The sequence below is a fragment of the Micromys minutus genome (assembly GCF_963924665.1).
Source record: "Micromys minutus genome assembly, chromosome: 13".
In the NCBI taxonomy this organism is placed as follows: domain Eukaryota; kingdom Metazoa; phylum Chordata; class Mammalia; order Rodentia; family Muridae; genus Micromys; species Micromys minutus.
The window spans coordinates 2,738,076-2,757,815 of NC_137982.1; the positions used below are offsets into that span (position 1 = coordinate 2,738,076).

The following is a 19,740-nucleotide window of genomic DNA, read 5'->3' on the forward strand; positions in this document are numbered from 1 at the left end:
GGCAGGGATGGACAGTGGCTTCCTGCCCCTGGTTGGTCCTCCCTCAGCCTCCTCCCCGAGCTCCGGGACTCTGAAGCGACCCAGCTTTACTTACTTGCACTGCCCCTCGGTGAGCTGGCAGTCGAAGCCATCAAAGAGGCAGCCGGCCGAGTTGCACTGGCTGTCACAGTGGCCGTCACTGAAATACTTCCAGCACTGCAGGGACTGCGTGCAGTTCTTCCAAGGGTCATTGAAGTTGAGGGAGCAGTCCCCGCCATCCCAGCCACATGCGTGATTATTACACTGAAGGTTGCAGACCTTGTTGCCTGCATCCTCTTGGCACTCGGGCAGCTCACAGGCCTCCTCAATCTGTGGTGGGGGAATGTCGCGGCCAGCACCACCTGTGAAGCTGTAGTCCAGGATGTGGCACAGCAGCCCGTTGAATTTGGCAGGGCATAGGCAGCGGTAGAAAGGGCTCTCGGATGTGGGCTCACAGGTGCCCTGATTGTAGCAGGGGTTGCTACCCACACAGGGGCTGCTGGTTGGAAACTGGCACTCGGGGCCGGTGAAGGCACCCAGGCACAGGCAGGTGGGACTGCGTGAGCCTGAGATGCACGTGCCACCGTTGAGACAGCGTAAGCCGCCACAAGTGCGGGCATCATTCTCACACGTGGCGCCCTCGAAGCCCTGTGGTGGAGAGAGGACGGTGCATTCGATCAGGGTGCACGGATTCAGGGACACCATGCACCCCAGCCTAGGTCTGGGCACAGTCTGTGACCTGTGAAAGGTGTCCCTGGCCTTGCCTTAGTAATGAGGCCCTTGAAAAGTCCTTACCATAGGAAGGTCAGAATTGCCAAGGGCTTCATATTGAAGGGATATCTGAGTGGGTAGAACCCTAGCAGTTTTTAGAGCCATGAAACCCAGGGCCGACACTGGTACATTGTACGTGTACACATCCCTGTGTGTCAACACCCAGGGTAAAGAGTACATATTAGTGCCAGCTCAGTGGGACTCACTGCTTTCCACTCAAGGCAGCAAGCATAAGAAATGGCCGGTAGAGTGCGAACCTGGCCCTCCTGCTAAATTCTCATGCAAACCTAAAACTGCTCTAAAATGAACATCTATCTAACAGTGTTGGATTAGGACACGGTGGCAAACATTTGCCCAGCATGTATGAGGTTTTCAACATAGTACAGCAGGAACTAAACATTTTAAACAGGGGCTTGTTCTGAAGCCTAGATACAAGGCAATCTTCCAGCCTTCGGCTCCAGAGTACTGGGACCACAGACATGTATGGGTCATGTCCACGAGGAAGCGTGTGACTTGGACCCTAGTCCCTGCTAGAGGTCTTTAGGCTGACTACTCAGAGCGAGGGCGGATACGGGACAGATCCACCTAACATAAGAGTCAGGCACCTTCAGACCTGGCACCCTTGCAGCTGCACAGGACCAGGGACACATACCGCAGGGCATCTACAGATGAATCCACGGGCGGTGTTAGAGGCCACAGCACAGACACCTCCATTCTTGCATGGTTTGCCCCTGCAGCCATTGATGACTGACTCACAGCGGCGTCCTGTGGGAAGGGACAGTAAGTAGCCAGCCCTGCGGACCCTGCCCATCCGCCTGTTCCACCCACCTGCCCAAGGCACGTACCGGTGTGGCCAGCCCGGCACTCGCAGTGAAAGTCATTAACGCGCTGCACGCAGTTCTGGGTGCCACGCGGGTCACAGGGGTTGGAGAGACACTCATTGACATCACCTTCACACCGCTCCCCGACGAAGCCTGGTGGGCAGGTGCAGGTATAGCCGCCCACCTGGTCCACACAGGTGCCATTATTGAAGCATTTGGGGCTTCGGGAGGCAGGGTCAAGGGGGGGATGGCAGTCATCAACATTGATCTCACAGTGTACACCTGCAGAGTGACCAGAGACACCATCACGAGAAGACACTGGCTGTACGCTGTCCTATGTGGCCCAGTCCAGCAGCCAGTCAGGAACTGGGACCAATTGGAGCCCATCTTCCTACTGAGATTCCTGTTCCGTGGCAGCTCTGAATCACCTTGGCCCCACAAGACAAGACTGATCTCTGGCTGGATCCTGCCCATGCCACCCAGATCCCCATCCTTACCCTGTGTGCCCCTGGGGCAGGAGCACTTGTAGGTGTTGGTCAGATCAATGCAGGTACCCCCATTCTGGCAGGGCTGGGACAGACACTCGTTGATCTCCTCGGAGCAGTTAGACCCATGGTAGCCAGCCACACACTGTAGAAATGGCAGAGGCCACAGCTTAGCTGGGATCGTGGTGTCATGTCCCCACTATTCAGGCCATATACCCAGTCAGGCTACACTGTCAGCCCTGAGGTGGGGACTCTCAGTAAGTTAAAGTGTCCGAGGTGGGGAGGGGACAACACCTGGTCCCCAGGGGTAAGGTCTTGGAGCAGGTGTTAGGTACCATGAAACCATATAGGAGAGGGATGCCCTAAGCCACCGTATGGCATGTTTCTCCTCCTCCAGCACATATGTTATGTGACTGGATCCTGCAGGTGTGTGACACCTTGCTCTAACACGGCTCAGTCGGCCATGATATCTCCTGCAGCGACACTCATGCCGGTACCCTCCTCGCCACCCCAGGACAACCCATACCTTGCAAGAAAAGCCACCAAGATAGTCAGTGCAGGTGGCTCCGTTCTGGCAGGGGTTAGGTGAGCACTCGTCCACTTCATCCTCACAGTAGCTGCCTGTGTAGCCTGCCTGGCAGTGACAGTAATGTTTGTCTTCCTCATCCACACAGAGCCCTCCATGCTGGCATAGGAGAGTGACATCAATGCCTGTGGGGACAAGATGGGAAGGAGCTGAGGCCTGGGTCCAGTTTTTAGGACTACTGCCCGTTCCCTCCTGACCTGGTAGGTACCAGGGCGTTCCTGACAGATGGGCCCAGCCGGTTACCTCGCTTCTGTGCAGCCACCTCGCAGGACACACTTAGCACGTCGCAGTTGAAGCCAGTCCAGCCGCTGTGGCACTCACAGTGGTACTGTGTGTTGGTCTGCCAGCATTTGCCACCATTCTTGCAGGGAGCCGAGTCGCACCAGCGCACAAGGTTCTGAGGAGACAGGCAGTGGTCAGCCTCTTCCCCACCAACTCCGACTGCCAGGGGCATCCTCCTGCCCTGGTCCCGGCTGGCTCTGAGTAGCACAGTGGTTCTCAACCTTCCTAACACTGTGACCTTTTAATACAGTTCCTCATGTTGTGGTGACTTCCGCCCATAAAATTATTGCATTGCTTCTTCATAACTCTAATTTTGCTACTGTTATGTAAATATCTGATATGGGGTCATGACCCACAGGTTGAGCACCACTGGAGTAAGGCATTCTACGCCCTGACTACCCCACTCTCGCCCCCACCAGCTCAGAAAGAATGTCACCTAAGAACTCTCAGGCACAGGACTCACAAACACCTGCTGCCCTGGGAACAACCTGGGACTGGGCTCCATGTCTCCCGTGCTGTCCCGCAAGGTTCTCTATAACCCACCGGCTGCCTTCCCTTGGACATCCTCCACCAGAAGTCAGCACTGCCCCTAGGTTGCTTCGGATAGATGGTCACATAATACACTCCACAGAAGCAAGAGCCTGGCTGGCATCCATGCCCACATGCCTCCTTCACGAGCACCCATCTTAGCACTTTTCCAGAGGATGTGAACTCACTCTGGCTCTCTGACCCCAGGGAACCCTCTGTAGGGAGCGTGGCCCAGGGCATTGGGCAGGGGAGACACCTAGGCCAGGTCACAGCCTGCAGTCTCAGCTCACCTGGCAGTTGAGGCCAGTGTAGCCCTGTGGGCAGGTACACTTGTAGGTGCCGTAGCTGTCTTGGCAGGTGCCGCCATGCAGACAGGGCCTCGAGTCACACTCATTGACATCGTGCTGGCAGTAGCTGCCCGTGAAGCCAGGTGGGCACACACAGGTGAAGGAGTTGATACCATCCACACAGGTGCCGCCATTGAAGCAGGAGCTGGAGGCAGATGAGGAACAGGGAAGAGTGAGGGGTACCCTAAGGTCCTTGCCAGGGGAGACAACTCTCTACCTACTTGGCTGCAACACTAAATCACTAGCAAAGATTTTTATAGCATATGGATGCATGGTGGTTGAAAAAAGAATCAAGGGTGAAATAAGAATACTACAGAAAACATCACAAATCAGGCTTGAGATTGATATTTAACTCTAAGCTTCCTAGCAACCAGGGTAAAGGGGAAATAAGATGGATCACAAAGCTGTTGTTGGATAGGAAGGAGGCTGGTTCCCCAATTCCTCTGGATAAACTTTCTTGTTCTAAGTCACTGGAGGTCACAAAGGCCCCTTTAGGAGGGACACTGAAACATGATGGGACACTGCTGGCTCAGCTCAGTGCTGAATGCCCACTGGTCTAGGCAACACACCACTTGAGATGCTACGCTGTGGCCTCCACCATCCATCTCTCTGTGGCACAGCTGAGGACGGGACCCACCTCTCAGTACAGTCAGGTGTGTTGTTCTCGCAGTGGATGCCGTTGAAGCCGGCGGGGCAGGTGCACGTGTAGCTGTCCACACAGTCGGTGCAGTTGGCACCGTTGCGGCAGGGATTGCTGGCACATTCGTTAATGTCCTCCTCACAGAAGGGACCCTGGAAGCCGGGCAGGCAGTCGCAGTAGGCCGTGTTGATGCCATCAGTGCAGGAGCCCCCATTGTGACAGGGGTCTGAAGGGACAGAAAGATGCGCCTTAGGGTGGCCACTGGCCATGCTGTAGGGACCTGAGGCTGAGAAGATGGCGTGGGATGGCAAGAGCTCACTGCGAACCTCCACGACACCAGTGGATGGGACCACTCATCTCAGGCTGACCCCAGCACCGAGCTGGGGATCTGCTCAGGGGATCAGCTCCACATACACTCCTTCCCACGGCAGTCATCCCCCCCGACACTGATGGTGCCAGGCAGACCTCTCCTCAATCTCTCTCCGCCCTTAGCTTTGACTCAGGATGGGGGCGTCCCCAAAGCCCTACACAACTCAGTGGGGTCCTGACGAGGGACAAGTGCCAAGGCTGAATACAGCTGGGCCCCATGCCACCATTTTGAAGTGTCTGTGCCTCTGTTCCACATCACTCAACTGGGTTGGGAAATCTGGCACCTCCTGTCTGTAGCCTCCGAATGGTGGACCGAGCTGAGGGCACGGCCTGCCCACAGCCCTGCATGACTGCTGGGCACAAGGACTATTTTCCCACCTCAGACTCTCAGCAGCTCCCTTCCACGTGTGCTTAGGGACAGAGGCACCCAAATATGGGACGGACAGAGCTGGGCACCACTTACTGGGTCGGCAGTCATCGATGTCACTCTCGCAGTTGCGACCCGTGTAGCCGGCCTGGCAGAGGCAGCGGTAGCTGCCATTGGTGTTCTGGCAGGAGGCACTGTGGCGACACGGGTTTTTCACACACTCATTGATGTCAATCTCGCAGGTTTGACCTGTGAGGATGAAATTCATTTGGTTACCTGCCTCCACCCTCTGAGCCTCTGTCCCAGCTAGTCTGTCTCCTGGGGAACAGAAGGCTATGGAGTTGGAGCGGGAAGGGCCATCCGAGTTCATCTTCTGCTCCTAGAGCTTCCCAGAGCAGGTGACTCAGCACTGATGGGCTGATCTCCGGAGACTGTCCCACAGCCTGGCCGGGGCCCCTGACGTCCCACCCACCATCCTTGTCCCAGCTTGGTGGGACCAGGCAAGCCTCACCTTGCCAGCCTATGGGACAGACGCAGGAAAAGCTCTCGTAGTCCTCAGACTCCTTGCATACCCCACTGTTTTTGCAGGGGCTGGTGGCACATGGGGCCAACACCACCTCACACGTGGCTCCTAGAAAGAAAGATACATAGATAGAACCCAGTGAGCCTGGCCCATAGCGCCTTCCGTGGGAGGGGTAATAGGAGCTGTATGGCTGGCCAGCCAGACTCTGATCCCAGAAGTAATGACAGTTACAGACAGGAAGTTAGAGATAAAGCAGAATCAAATTTCTCTCTGAAGCCACTTATTAAAAAAGTGTGTAGTATATGCATGTGGGTGGGTGTGTACGTGTACACAAGGGTGTATGCAGAAGCAGACACGGATGTCAGCTTTCCTCTACCAACCCTGCACCTTATTCCTTTGAGACAGTCTCACTGAATTAGAAACTTGTCATTCTAGCTAGGCTGGTCAGCCAGTGAGCTCTCAAGATACATCTGTCTCTGTTCCCAAATGCTGGGGTTAGGGCGTTTAGTGGCATCCTGTTTTCATGTAATAGGTCTCATGTTTCCACAACAAGCACTCTTTTTCCATGAGCCATCTATCTAGCCCTGGAAGCCATTTCTCATCTTCCAAATGCTGCAAGATAAAGCCTGGGTCTTCCCCAACCAGAAAAACCTCAAAGCAAGACCCTACTGTAACAGGTGGTTGAGCCTAGAGGACCCTGACCTGCTCCCCATCCAGGAAACGCAATGAGCTGATCCTAAGGGTTTAGGTCACAGGAAGCTCACTCCTGAGACAGAGCTACTGTGGCTACCCCAAGCATATCCTACTTGGGGAGCATGGGGTGCAGCCTCACACTAGGGCAGTGAATCTGATAACCACTTGGGGGAGCCATGTGTAACCCAGGTGACTCCCCTTGTAATCCTGGCTAGTTTTCCTGTTTATGGCCATGGTTGGCTCCAGGAGCTAAGCAAGGAAGCCTTATCTTCCTTGTCTCCCACCATGTCCCTAGCCTGCTGGTGAGAGTCTCCAGGGCCTCTCTCTCTCTCTATCAGTTTCCACGGTGACCTGGGCAGACAGGAACTTTGACAGAGTTTCCGACAATTGTGCAAAGGGAAGCAGGAAGCAGGCTAGCAGGAAGCTGGTCAGCACAGCTTGACTCCTCCCGCCAGCCCCCGATAGCAACAAGACCAAAAGGGACATGGGGTGTGCCTGGCTGCTGACAGTTTCCTCACTGACCAACACAGGAGACAAAATCCAGGCCCTTTAACCTTGTCAAAGAAAACAGCACCCAGACCACTAGCTGTCAGGCATCAGAGGAACACTGGAAAGGCTTCCACCTTCACAGACCCACTTGAGATGTCCAGAGCCCAGCAGCAGCAGCAGCAGCATCATGAAGCCACCAGTATTCAGTGGCAGTATTGGGAGCTGCAGGGGTTAGGGGACATGTGGCCAGGGCTTTCATGCTCAATGCACATCTCTCCTGCAGGGGGTCTACTTCTCCTCATTCCTCAGGCAGTGCCCATGGCAGGAGCTGCCTCTGTTCATCTGAACAGAGGGTTCCTTGTCTCCTCACACAAAGAAGCTGCCATCAAAGGAATCCCAGGCCCAGCCAGCAGAGGAGGGCAGCCAGGGCCCCCAGAGGCACAGGCAAAGTGGACGGTATTCCAAGCAGTGTGTACCAATCATCCCCCTGGATTTTCTCTAGAGGAGTCCAGTGCCCACCTCACTCCAGACTTGCCAGATAAACACCCCGATACACACACCCTGGAGCTTCCTCCCAGGCATCCTCTGTGTTTGCTCCTCTGGTGACTACCCCCAGAACCGGGCCCAAGTGCTGCAGGATCTGAGGGCCCCAGCGAAGATCAGAACCTCCTTCAGTGCCTGGTGAGCCCCACTAGTTACCACCAGAGCCAATTACAGTCCTGGCTGCTCATACCTGTATAGGGCAGAGGGCAGTTACACTTGTACCCGGCAACGTCATCAATGCAGGTCCCCTGGTTCAGGCAGGGGTTGGAAGCACATTCGTTGATGTTGGTCTGGCAGTTAGGGCCTGGAGGAAGAAGAGCAAGCGTGAGTAGGCCTGAACCTCTGCCCGTGCCTTTAGTAGGGAGAGCCAGGGGCCCAGCCTGAGAAATGCCAGCAGCTGTTTGTTAGGTGGGCGGAGAAAGAGGATGCTATTGAGTTGTACTGCCAGCCCCGGGCCACCAGAAAGGACCCACTCTGCTGCGCCACCCAGCACACTCACCACTGAAGCCTTCTCGGCAGGTGCACACATAGCCGCTGGTCATGTCTTTGCAGGTGCCACCGTTGACGCAGGGGTTGGACTCACACTCGTTGTTGTTGATGTCACAGTTTGTTCCACTCCACCCAGGGGCACAGTCACACTTGTACCTGCAGAGATGCCTGAGCTTGTAGCCTGGGCTCAGAGCCCTCCTGCTGGACTACAGTTCCAGTCTGAGAGCAAGATACATCATCCACGGGGATGGAGGTTCCCGCCTTGCCCAAGACCATGCAAGGGTTCTAGACTGGGACAGTGTGACCTTGACGGTATACTGACCCTCTGTATAAAACGTTAACACTTTTAGTGAAGACTTTAGCAGTCTCCCCATATACACACTGGCAAAAGGCTGCTGTCACCACATGTATCAGACAACTGCTTCAGCAGCCTCAGTGTGAGGCTATATCCTTAAGGTGTGTATCCTGAGCTAACGCTAGCCAGTGAGGACACAGCCCAGGGATGCTGGGAAGACTCTAGGGGCTGACCTCAGGCCACTGGTCTCACAGGAGCACCCATTCACCCAGCCTGTGTCTGCCCCAGGCTTCTAGCTGGTACCTCCCAGGCCAATCTGCCATACCCATTGAGGCCATCCCGGCAAGCTCCATGGATGCAGGGGTTACTGTTGCACTCGTTGACCTCAGACAGGCACGTGGGGTCATGGTAGCCCTCGGGGCAGCGGCAAGTGAAGCCTGCGATGCCGTCCTCACAGGTACCCCCGTTGTGGCAGGGGCTGCCAGCACATTCATCAATGTTGACATTACACATTTTCCCTGTGGGTGGGAAGGGGCTCAGATACCAGGCTTGCCACCCAGAGCCCACCCCTCCTGGAGCTAAACCTAGCTGGGCCTCAGTTTCCCCATGTGCTAACCTATGGGATTTTGAGGTTTGGTAAAGTGCCTTATGTAGCAATGTGACTGCAGTGCAGTAGCTTCAGGTCTCATGTGCTCCAGTCTGGACACAAACCCACTATGTATCTGAGAATGACCTGAACTTCCGGCACTCCTGCTTCCCATGCCTGGGTGCTAGAGTTACAAACATACTGCGTCTGGCTTACGTGACAGCAGAACTGAGCCCAGGGCTTTGCACATGCCCGGCCAACACCTCACCAACCGAGTCATTCTTCAGTCAATTTTTACTACAGCCTTGAGACCCATTCTCTTCTGTCCTCCTAGGGTATCTCTGGAACAGAGGTACCACTTTCCCTCTGGTTGACAAGGTCCCCGGGGCTCAGAGAAGCTACGGATCTTTTCAGATCTAAGGGTGTCAGAGGCAGAACACAAGTCCAAAGTCTGGCCTCAGTGCTCTGGCCACCCCATTCAGCCTACTGGGCCATTAGGGCTGACACTGACAGGGGACAGCAGGCATGTGGAGGCCACCCAGTCCTTATGACACCTCCACTGTTGGCAGACCAAGATCTGGGAGGTGGATACCTAGCTTGTTCATCTAAGGACTCTAGGGTTGACCTTGACCTCTGATTTCAGCCATTCACCTGTGTAGCCTGGTTCGCAGGCACACTCGTAGCCATCAATCTTGTCCAGACACGTGCCCGAGTCACAGGGGTTGCTGGCACACTCATCCAGGTTGATCTCACAGTTGGGTCCTAGGGGCAGTGTAACATGTGCTCAGCTTCCAGGCCTGGCCTCACCTTTCTCCACCCACTGCCAGCTCTGGCCAGTCACCTGTGGTTCCCTTGAGGCATAAGCAGAGGTAGGAGTTGTCACGGTCCTGGCAGGTGCCCCCATGGCGGCACGGCTGGCTGTGACACTCATTAATGTTGGTCTCACAGTGATGGCCTGTGTAGCCTGGCTCACAGAGGCAGGTAAAGGTGGCCACACCATCCTTGCAGAAACCGTAGTGACAGGGGTCAGGGTCACACTCGTCAATGTCCACCTCGCAGTGGGTTCCCGTGTAACCTAGATGGCAGGAAAGGTGGGTATTAGTGAGCTCCGGGACCAGTTATCCCCTCAACACTCAGTTGGCCACACCTTTGGAAACCCCTGAGCAGGCCCAGGGTCACTGCCTGGTCACTGATGGCTGTGGGGGGTGTCGCATACCCTGGGACGTTCTCATCACTTCTGCCTGGAGTCAACGCAGAGTTACATTCTTAATGCTCAGATTATATGGCCCCCAACTAGGGCCTTCCCAGTTTCCTGTCCCTTCTCACCCCTGTCTAACCCCAAGAGTTCCACCCCCCAGATCCCGCACTGCCTCCTGTACCTTCTGTGCACACGCAGGTGTAGGTGTTGGGCCCATCCAGGCATTTGGCTCCGTTCTTGCATGGTGTACTGGCACACTCATCCACATCGTACTGACACAGGTGCCCACTGAAGCCTGTGCCAGGGAAGATGGTTACGTCTGACAGCCCCTGGGCTGCTGCCCACACACCCTAGAGTTTAGTTGCATGACTGCTCACATGGCTCCCCAGAGGGTGCTTTGGCACCAGGGGCCACTGGCCTCCGGGCTTCAAGCTGCCCTTGTATTCTGTTCCTTGCACCCTGCCCCTCTGATCAGCTCTGCTCACTGGCTGCCTCCCTGGCCCAACAGAGGGGCCTTTTTCCTAAACAGCCTCTGGTTGCTATGGTTACAGCTGCACTAGGCTGTGAATGGGACTCCCCTAGTTCAACCAAGTCTAGGATGGCTGATTTACATCTCAGAAGGCCCAAGGCCTGGTCCAGCTCTGGGGTAGGCAAGAGATACCTTCCCAGGGCTTTTGTGTCCCCTCCTCAGTTCCTCCAAGTCCTTCCCAGCCATATAGGTCAGATCCACACACTATGTCTCACTCCCATGACCATCAAGAAGAGGACAGGGGGGCTGGAGAGATGGCTCAGTGGTTAAGAACACTGACTGTTCATCCAGAGGTACTGAGTTCCATTTCCAGCAACCACATGGTGGCTCACAACCATCTGTAATGGTGTGTGTCTGACAGCTACAGTGTACTCATATAAATAAAATAAATCTTAAGAAGAAGAAGAAGAAAGAGGGAGAAGGAGGGAGGAGGAAGAGGGAGGAGGAGGGGGAGGAGGAGGAGGAGGAGGAGGAGGAGGAGGAGGAGGAGGAGGAGGAGGAGGAGGAGGAGGAGAAGAAGAAGAAGAAGAAGAAGAAGAAGAAGAAGAAGAAGAAGAAGAAGAAGAAGAAGAAGAAGAAGAAGAAGAAGAAGAAGACAGGGCCAAGCAGGTGGACCCTCCTATCTGGGGAGCACTTCAGTTTCTGTTCATCCTTCCCTCCTTTAGTAAAGGTTTCTGGTGCCAGGCTCCCTATAATGCCCACTGCTCACGTGGACCTTTACTTTTGAGGAAAGCCTGGAAACATCCTAGTCAACTCACAAGGCAAAATCCTCCCTCAAAGGCATCTGGGAAGAGACCATGAGGACAGAGCCTGTGGTAAGTAGATGGTCTCACCTTTGGGACACTGACACAGGAACTCGTTGATCTTGTCCAAGCAGTGGCCATTGTGCAGACAGGGGCTGCTGGCACACTCGTCCGTGTTGATCTCACAGTATACACCCTCATAACCTGTGGAACAGCAGATGGTGAGACTGAGGATGGCTTCAGTTGGTCCTTCTAAGCGCTCTCCAACTGAAGACTTGGGAGAGAAATGACCCTCCCTCACACAGGCCAAGTGGTTCATGTCTATATCTGCTCAGGGTCTGTGTACCCAACTCTGGGTACATTCTCCACTTTGTCCTGTTATCCTGGCCTCAGTTCCCAGATGCTGCCAACCTCGACAGAAATCTCACTCTCCCGCGCCTGCTCTTGGCAGCCGCCACGGTGGGAAGCGGCATAAGACACACCTGGCATGCATATACACTGGAACTCCCCGATCTGGTCCAGGCAAGTGGCATCGTTCTGACATGGGTTGGAGATGCATTCATTGACATCGATCTCACAGCGGGGCCCTGTGTAGCCCTGAAGACACTGGCACTCAAAAGAACCCAGTGTGTTGAGGCACTTGCCTGCGTGCTCACAAGGGTTGGCACCTGGTGAGAGAGACACGGATGAGGGCTCACCTGGCCTTCTGGTCTCCAGACCAGCCCGCCATGCCCCAGCCCATGCCATCAAACTGGTGTTTCTCCAGGACAGGTCACATCCCCCACATGTGACAGCCAGCCTGTTCCTGCTGCCTGTGCTGTTACATCTGCACCTACCTAGAGCGCACTCATCCACGTCCTGGCTGCAGGCTGGCCCCGTGTACCCCGAGGGGCAAGTGCAGATGGCCTTGCCATTGACAGGGTTGGTGTCGCAGTTGGAGCCCTCATTGCAGGGATTGCTGATGCACGCATCGTTGAGGTGGCACAGCAGACCTAGAGAAGGCAGCTGCGGTGAGCGGGCGGGCTCTTCCCAATTCTGGGATTAACAGGATGCTGCAGCCAGGCCATCCTGACCCAACACCCTGGAGTGAACCTCTGTGACCCACTCAAGCATCCTACAAAGCTCGGATCACCAGGATGCCTCTGTCATTGCTGGAGGTGCCAAAGAGACAGAGCTTTATCTCTTCCCACCCCTTTCCTAAAACAGGGTCTCACACATTCCAGGCTCAACTCAAGTTTGCTATATAGCTAAAGATGGCCTTGAACTTTGGATCCGTTCTTCCCTGGGTGTTGGCCTGACAGGCATGTTTCACTACCTACAGCTCCTGTGGCACTGGGGACTTAATCTAGGACCCTGTGCATGCTGGGTAGCCACTCTACAACTGAGCTGCATGCCCCGCTCTGTACCCTGAGTGAAAGCTGGTCCCTCCCCCTCACTCGTGGTGCCCTGGGTGTTTGCAGCCAGGGATGGTGAGACACCCAAGTTCCCTTTCTCCTGGGAGACTCCTGCCCTCACACACCTGTGCGCCCATGTGGACACTCGCAGTAGAAGGAAGCCACACGGTCATGGCAGGTAGCACCCTGGAAACAGGCGGCACTGGCGCAATCATCGATGTTCTCACTGCAGTCCTCGCCAGTCCAGCCGTTGACACACACGCAGTTGTAGCCACCGTGGGTGTTGTGGCAGGTTCCACCATTCTGGCAGGCGTTGGGCATGAGCTGACACTCATCCACATCCTCCGTGCAGTACTGACCTGCAAGGGGCCACAGGACCATCAACCTCAGGAGTTGCTACAAGATGAGTTCCTTGCTCTGGGCTGTGGGGCTAAAAGCCACTCTTTCCAGGAAGTCTTCCTAGATGACTTGTGCAGCCAGCACATTAACCCATTCTCCAGCCCGAAGGGCTGTCATCTCATGGCTGACCTGGCTATCACTGACCAGTGAGCCCTCTGGTAGCTTGCCGAGAACTCCTCCTGGACAGCTCAGTGCCAGGAACCTGATTCTGCGTATGTATGAGCTGCTAATAGCTCACAGGAACCATCTGATGCTGAGCTGTGCTGACTCCAGCTGGACACACAGGAGCTGCCCTACCAGCCTCCCGGGCTACCCGGGTCTTGCAGCGTGGGCTTCTGTAGCATGGAACAGAGTTCGGACCTCCCTTCCACTCTTGTGTGCAGTTTAGTTAGTAGAAGGCTGCCACGTGCAAGTCCCAAGCCTGTACCTGTCCACTCCGGTGGGCAGCGACAATTGTAGGTATTCACTCCATCCACACAGGCACCCCCATTCTTGCAGTTGTTTCCTGGACAGTCGTCCACATTTTCTTCACAGTTCTGTCCTGCAAAGCCTGTGGGACAGGGGCCAGTAGGTTAGCCTGACCTCTGCTGGGCTCCAGTACCTTCAGCTTCCGGATGGACCTGCAATGTCCTGCTCTGGACAAGGGTTCCTACTCCTGTGTCCACCGGTGACAGAGCCTCTCTGGAGAGTCGGTATGTAAAGAGCTTACTAAGCAGACAGGGATCCAGGAACATAGTGTTCTAGAAGGTTCTGCCACAAAACCACTAGCGGGGTTTCTGATGATTGCACCCTGGGGTCGTCTACACTGAACCAGTGGGGCAGCCACAGATGCCTAACAGTGCTGGAGCTAGAACCCGGGCTTGGGAGTACTAAGCTAGATCTCAAGTGGGGGGATCCAGACAGGTCTTCTCAGTCAGAACCCGTGATTTCCGCAGGGCGCAGCCAGGGCAACTATCTCTCCTCTACAGGCTAAGGCAGCCCATCTAGCCTGGGGCTGGCCCCAAGGTGTGGCCTGCAGCGTGGCCTTCATGAGGGCGTCCTCAGCAGCCAGTTAGCTATTAATCTCCTCAACTCCCGCCGGTTCAATGATCAACCCAGAAAGGCGAGTCTGGCAACAGCCAAACCTGCAGCCAGTTACTAATTAACACCATCTCTGGGGATGCCTTTGAACCCCTCCTGCCCTTGGAGAAGCCACCTGTTTGCCTCCTCCTCAAAGATTCCCCCCGCACCCCACCATTTTTGCACTACAGCAAAAAGCTGGAGGCTTAGAAAAGGCAGAGTGAAGAACAAATGCTCACTTGGTGAGGGAAGAACCAACTTGGAGCCTAGTGCCTTGCCTAGGGCTCAGCAAGACCAAGTAGCTTGTCTCCCTGTGTGTGCAGAGATTTATCTAACACAGGGCAAGCTTCCAGGAAGAAGCGAGCCTGGAGGTGCCCCGAGCAGGTGTAGAAGGATTTCACTGGGGTGGGGGAGGGAAAGGGATCATAGGTCCTATGTGGAGCCTGGCCAAAGCCTCCTCTGCCTGTAGAGCATCCTCAGGGAAAGTGGGCTTAGGAGAGCATGAGGGAACCAGGTGAGGCTCAGCAGGACACAGGCATCAGAGTCACCTCAGTTCCCAGTCAGAGCTCTCAGGGTCAAGTTGTGTCCTGACCTTAGCTCCTTGGTTCATACTGTCTTCAGGAAACCTGGTCCAGAGCTCCAGTGGGTATAACTGTGCCCAGACCGGAGTCCCTTCAACAGCAATTTGGGTACACAATTTTCACAAAATTGTTTCTCTGAAACAGCCTGTCTCCACACAAGGTAGTATATGCTCTGTCTTTAGGGGTGACCCAGCCACTGCACATCAACCTCTGAGACCCACCAGCTATGGTAACTGGACCCCACCCAACCTTTGCTTCCCTCCTGTTCCCCTCCCAGCACTCTGAGTAGACCCACCCCGCCCTGCCTAAGGTGGATTGGTAGCAGCTCCATGCACAAGCTCTTTGAACAAGGCTGCTTTCTCCCAGTCTGCATGACAGATCCGGTCTAGCCTCTCAAAACAAGTTCTAACACCTGAGGTCTTAGGTGGCCACCAAGACAGATGTAAACCCACATCTCTGGGGCCCTACTGAGCATGAAGATCCTGCCCCAGTCCTCCAGAGAGCCTAAGTGGCCAGTGAGTGTGCAGGCTTGCCCAACGACTTTCAGGAAATGCATAAGCCAGTGTCTGCACGCAGTCTTGAGGCTAGTTCTGCAAGCTTTGGGCCGAAGGGAACTTCCCTTTTTCAGGGGGTAAGGTGGCCCCGGGGTTGCAAGGGGAGTGGCCCAAGGTCACCCCCAGCAACCAGATCTATTCCTATTTCCTGAGCCCACTCCTCCTTCCCTTCAACTGCCTGGTATGTTGACCCACCCCACCCCGCCTAAGGCGGACTGGCGGCAGTGCCATGCTGCCTCAGATCTCTGAGTTACCATCCTTAGTGTGGCAACAGAAAGGAGTAGGGCTGTGCCTGCAGGCCCCACCCCTGGGGAGACATCAGAGGCAGTGGGAGGAACGCTGTGGAGGAAGTAATGAACAACATGAGGCCCCTAAGGCCCCAAGGCTCTGTTATCCAATTACCATCCCTAGAGACAGGGGGAAACCCCAGGGACTGCCCACGTCAAGGTGCTCCCCTGCATACAGAGACTCACATGTGGATGCCAAATAGCTCATGAGTATCTGTAAAGGCATCGACAAGGTGGGTATTAGTTGGCTAGGGGTCAGGGGAGGCCTGGCATGAAGGCACTCTTAACAGGAGAAAGAAGGCACTCTTAACAGCATGTACCAAGCAATGTGGATCTCGGCAGATGGCCCTGACAGAGATGGACCAGTGGGGTCTGACGTACTTGTGTGGTGCCACTTAAAAGTGTCACCTGGCTTCTGGTATCCCTATCCTGACCTGCCCTTACACCACAGCTATGGCTCCACGGCTGCTGCCCTTCTCTAAGCTTCCTTCTTGACAGTAGAACACACACGAGGCCAGCACACTGAGACGGAACCTACCTGGCAGGCAGGCACACTCGTGGGTGGTGTCCCCCGTAGGGCGGCATGTGCCCCCGTTCTGGCAGGGTGAGGGGCTGCAGGGCACGTAGGGCAGCTCACAGTGGGGACCGGTATGGGTGGCGCGGCAGGCGCAGCGGTAGGAGCCGATTTCATTGTGACAGGTTCCCCCGTGGCGGCACAGCCCGGGGTTCTGGCTGCACTCGTTAACATCCTGCCTGCAGGTGGGGCCGTGAAAGCCGGGCGGGCAGCCACAGATGTATGAAGACTCAAAGGGCAGGCACTGGCCACCATTGGCACAGGGGTTGGAGGCACAGGGGTCTGCTTGCTGACATGACTTTCCTGCGGCAGGGGTAGGGAGGATAGGGAAGAGGGTCAGCTGTAGCCAAGGCCTCACTATGAGCCTATGGCAGATTTAGACATCATGAAGGCACCAACCAGGGATAGATCTAAAGTGGTATCTTCACGATTCTTACTATTTGATGCAAAATGTGGTCATCTTTCCGCATACAGAGGACTGGAAGTCATAGACCCAGTGACTGCCCAAGGACAGAAAATAAGAATGGCCATCTAAAACATGTACTCGTCAAGGCACCCCAACAGGGAGATGGTAAGACGAGGACTACGTGAGGACTCCCCCTTTATTCACAGAAACAGTGAGAGTTTGGGGCCCTGGAATAGGGCAGCCAAAAATCAGATAATACGGGGCTGGAAAGGACCAGAGTTCCCAAGGAACCCCCATGATTTTCCTGGAGAGTAGATCCCAGCTTAACTCTGAGCCAGCAGAAGATAAAGTTTGGTGTACCAGAGTGTCTCAAGTCAGCACAGATAGTGGGGTAGGCCTAAGGGTCCCAGCTATGAAGTTCCCAGCATTCCTTCGGCCCTTACCTGACCACCCTGGTGGGCAGCGGCATTTGTACTCTGTGAGGGTGAGCAGGTCACAGGTGCCCCCATTGCGGCAGGGGTTGGCCAGGCAGGCATTGTCCAGAGGTGTCAGGCAGAGGGGCCCAGAGAAACCCAGGGGACAGCTGCAGGCATAATCCACGGTGCCACTATGGTCCACGACGTGGCATGTTCCAGCATTCTTACACGGTGTGCTGAGGCAAGGGTTGGGGTCCTGGCATCGTTGGCCCACAAAGGCTCCGCTGCAGCTGTTGACAGACATGTAGGGCAGTTAGCTCCCCAGCCCTCTTTTCTCACGGCCACAGCTACCTGACCCTTCCAGCAGGCACAACTGGGATCGGGCTCTAGAATGGAGGTGCAGTGGCTGCTTGGTGGGCAGAGGTTTCTGGGATGATGTAAGCTCTGCAGCCTGCAGCAGTGCCACGGAGGTGCTCACTTTCAAGTGGTTACTTTCACAAAGTAAGTGAACTTCACCTCAATAAAAAAGAAATAATAACTGTTAATTGGGGCCAGGCTAGAGACAAGACTAGCCTGGATTTCAAACCAGGCAGATTTCAAACCTGGGTCTATACTCAAAAGTGAGCCACGGAGAAGGGGCCCCTGCAGGCCCAGCAGAGCTGTCCTCCCCCTCCAGCCCCTCCCCCCAGCCCCGTGGAGAGATGTCGACAGGACTCTGTGAAACTCTCATTTAGGAGGCTGATCTGTTTTTCTCTCCCAGCTTCTGTCATGAATATGCATCATCTGGGTAATAAAAGAGTTCACGGTTCCTTCCACTTTCAAACATCAATAGCACAGTGAAGGCGGGAAGCCGAGCAGACTGGAGACTGTATGTGCTTTCTCTCTATTCAGTTCCTGCCCTGGAGTAAGGGGGTTACGCCAGGATGCAGGCTGGTGCCCACTCTCTACAACTCAGCTCTTAGACACAGGTTTCTCATATCATACCCCCAACCATCATGGCAACCCCCCTCCAGGGACAAATAAACCTCTGGCCACAAGTTCTCTGTGCCACACACCCAGCAGTAGCAGCACCTTCCTCTGAGGACATGATCTAGGCTGAGAGCTTGTCCCCACTCCAGACAGGTGAGGGGTTTCCTGCCTCCAGGATTAGACTCACTGGTTCCCTGCATGGACAAGCTCAAGGCCACCACTGCCCCAGCCTCAGTAGCCTCTTCAGCCACCTGCCTGCCTAGCTCCCAGAGCCTGGGCCATAAATCCCTGACCCCACTCCTGCCCCACCTCTTAGCCCCGTACTCCCACAGAAGGCTCTGGGAGCCGCCAAGCCAAGCTCTTCCCAGAGGCAAAGGCTCTGAGGCAGAACGTGCTAGCTGACAGGGCGGCCCCAATGGCAGGGTCACAGCCAGGTGCTGGGTGGACACAGCCCCTGCCAACAGCCATTCTGATTTCCAGAGCCTGCTCACTGGCATACACACTGACCCTCTCCCCCACCCCACCCCCAAGCACCCAAAGCTATGGTTGTAACTTGCCTCAATCCCTACCTCCAGCCAATCTGTTAGTCCCCACTTGTTTCTGAACTGCTGATTTATATTCTAACCCCTGTGTGAGGGTAGCCCCAGGAGAGGCCTCCCCAATGAGAGCTGTTGTAGGCATCGTGAGGCCTGGGGTCAGGTATCTCAGCAGAAGTACTGGGAGGCATCTGTCCTCTCTGAAGCCTTTCATCTGTGTCTACCGCTTGGGTATGGAAGACATAAAATGGCCACTCTGGTGACCATCTGTTGCCAGAAGCCAAAAGTCTCAAACCAACTGGCTTAAAGAAAACAAGTCACACCCCCACCCCCCGGGGAGTTAACTCAAGCCTTTGCAATGGTTCCTGTCCAGCATGGGAAGTATCTGTTTGGGGGGGGGGGACATCTGGCTCCTCCTGCATGGGGTAGCCTTGGAGGGCACCTCCCCACCAGTGTGGCCGGCCACTGGTACCCACACCTACTTCTCTGGGGTACCTAGGCTCTGGCAGAATCAGCCTTGGTGAGAGTAGGAGGCAGTCTTGCCCGTGGGTCCCATTACTAGCCGGCTGGGGGGGCTGCTGGGAGCTGGGACCTGCCCGCTGAGGCTGGCCCCTAGAAGCAGCCCTCCTCTCTGGATGAATGCCCCTTTGTCGGGTAGGGTTGGCCTCAGCCCACTTGGAGAAAAGGTTTTTTTTTTTCTTTCCCAGCCATTGGTGAAGTCACGGGGGAGGGAGTGTTAAGGGACAGAGGGAGCTTCATCTTCAAAGCTAAAGGGAGCTGCCTTCCACCCATTCCTGAAGGCTAAGGGGGGGGGTGTCTCTAGCCCAGTGAGACTGAGGCTCCAAGAGAAGGGAAGATTTCCCCGGGGTGGGAAAAATGGGGCAAGCCCAATGCCATGCTAGGTCTCCAGGCCTTATGCAACCCCCTGCTAGGTCTCTTAGGGTAAAGGCTCCAGACTTGCTCACATTCCTCTTCCCCTCCAGCCATGGGCCGTGTTCCGAACAGCACCCTGAATCACAATGAGAAGACTGGGGGATCCCGCCTAGATGGGATACACACTTGCCAACACTACTGTGTTCTGCTGGACCAGCAAGGGGGAAAATATGGCCAATAAATCAGGCACCGGCAGCGTGGACAAAGGGTAGCAGGGAGCAGGTGCATCTGTGGAGGGGACAGCTGCTCCTGCTGGGAGAGGCCAGCCAACAGCAGCAGGTGGGGCAGGAGCTGGGAAGCTGGTGGCCAGGAAAGTTCCTCCATGGGGGA

At 55.4% G+C, this 19,740-nt stretch overlaps 1 protein-coding gene across 1 annotated transcript in view; it reads right to left on the bottom strand.

The window, feature by feature from the left end:
- The window catches only part of NOTCH1 (notch receptor 1), a 45,245-nt gene that overhangs the window by 10,103 nt on the left and 15,402 nt on the right, over positions 1-19,740 (bottom strand). Inside the window, exons 3-25 of the mRNA XM_080927733.1 lie at positions 17,000-17,262; positions 16,115-16,453; positions 13,523-13,645; positions 12,822-13,055; positions 12,139-12,294; positions 11,785-11,970; positions 11,393-11,506; positions 10,212-10,325; positions 9,674-9,907; positions 9,484-9,594; positions 8,572-8,764; positions 7,962-8,107; positions 7,653-7,766; positions 5,726-5,845; positions 5,311-5,463; positions 4,476-4,704; positions 3,782-3,983; positions 2,925-3,078; positions 2,622-2,806; positions 2,108-2,240; positions 1,635-1,892; positions 1,442-1,554; positions 95-666 (exon numbers count right to left, since the gene is read on the bottom strand). Of these exons, the coding sequence (XP_080783859.1) occupies positions 95-666; positions 1,442-1,554; positions 1,635-1,892; positions 2,108-2,240; positions 2,622-2,806; positions 2,925-3,078; positions 3,782-3,983; positions 4,476-4,704; positions 5,311-5,463; positions 5,726-5,845; positions 7,653-7,766; positions 7,962-8,107; positions 8,572-8,764; positions 9,484-9,594; positions 9,674-9,907; positions 10,212-10,325; positions 11,393-11,506; positions 11,785-11,970; positions 12,139-12,294; positions 12,822-13,055; positions 13,523-13,645; positions 16,115-16,453; positions 17,000-17,262 (4,446 nt within the window). The remainder of the gene's footprint in view (positions 1-94; positions 667-1,441; positions 1,555-1,634; positions 1,893-2,107; positions 2,241-2,621; positions 2,807-2,924; positions 3,079-3,781; positions 3,984-4,475; positions 4,705-5,310; positions 5,464-5,725; positions 5,846-7,652; positions 7,767-7,961; positions 8,108-8,571; positions 8,765-9,483; positions 9,595-9,673; positions 9,908-10,211; positions 10,326-11,392; positions 11,507-11,784; positions 11,971-12,138; positions 12,295-12,821; positions 13,056-13,522; positions 13,646-16,114; positions 16,454-16,999; positions 17,263-19,740) is intronic.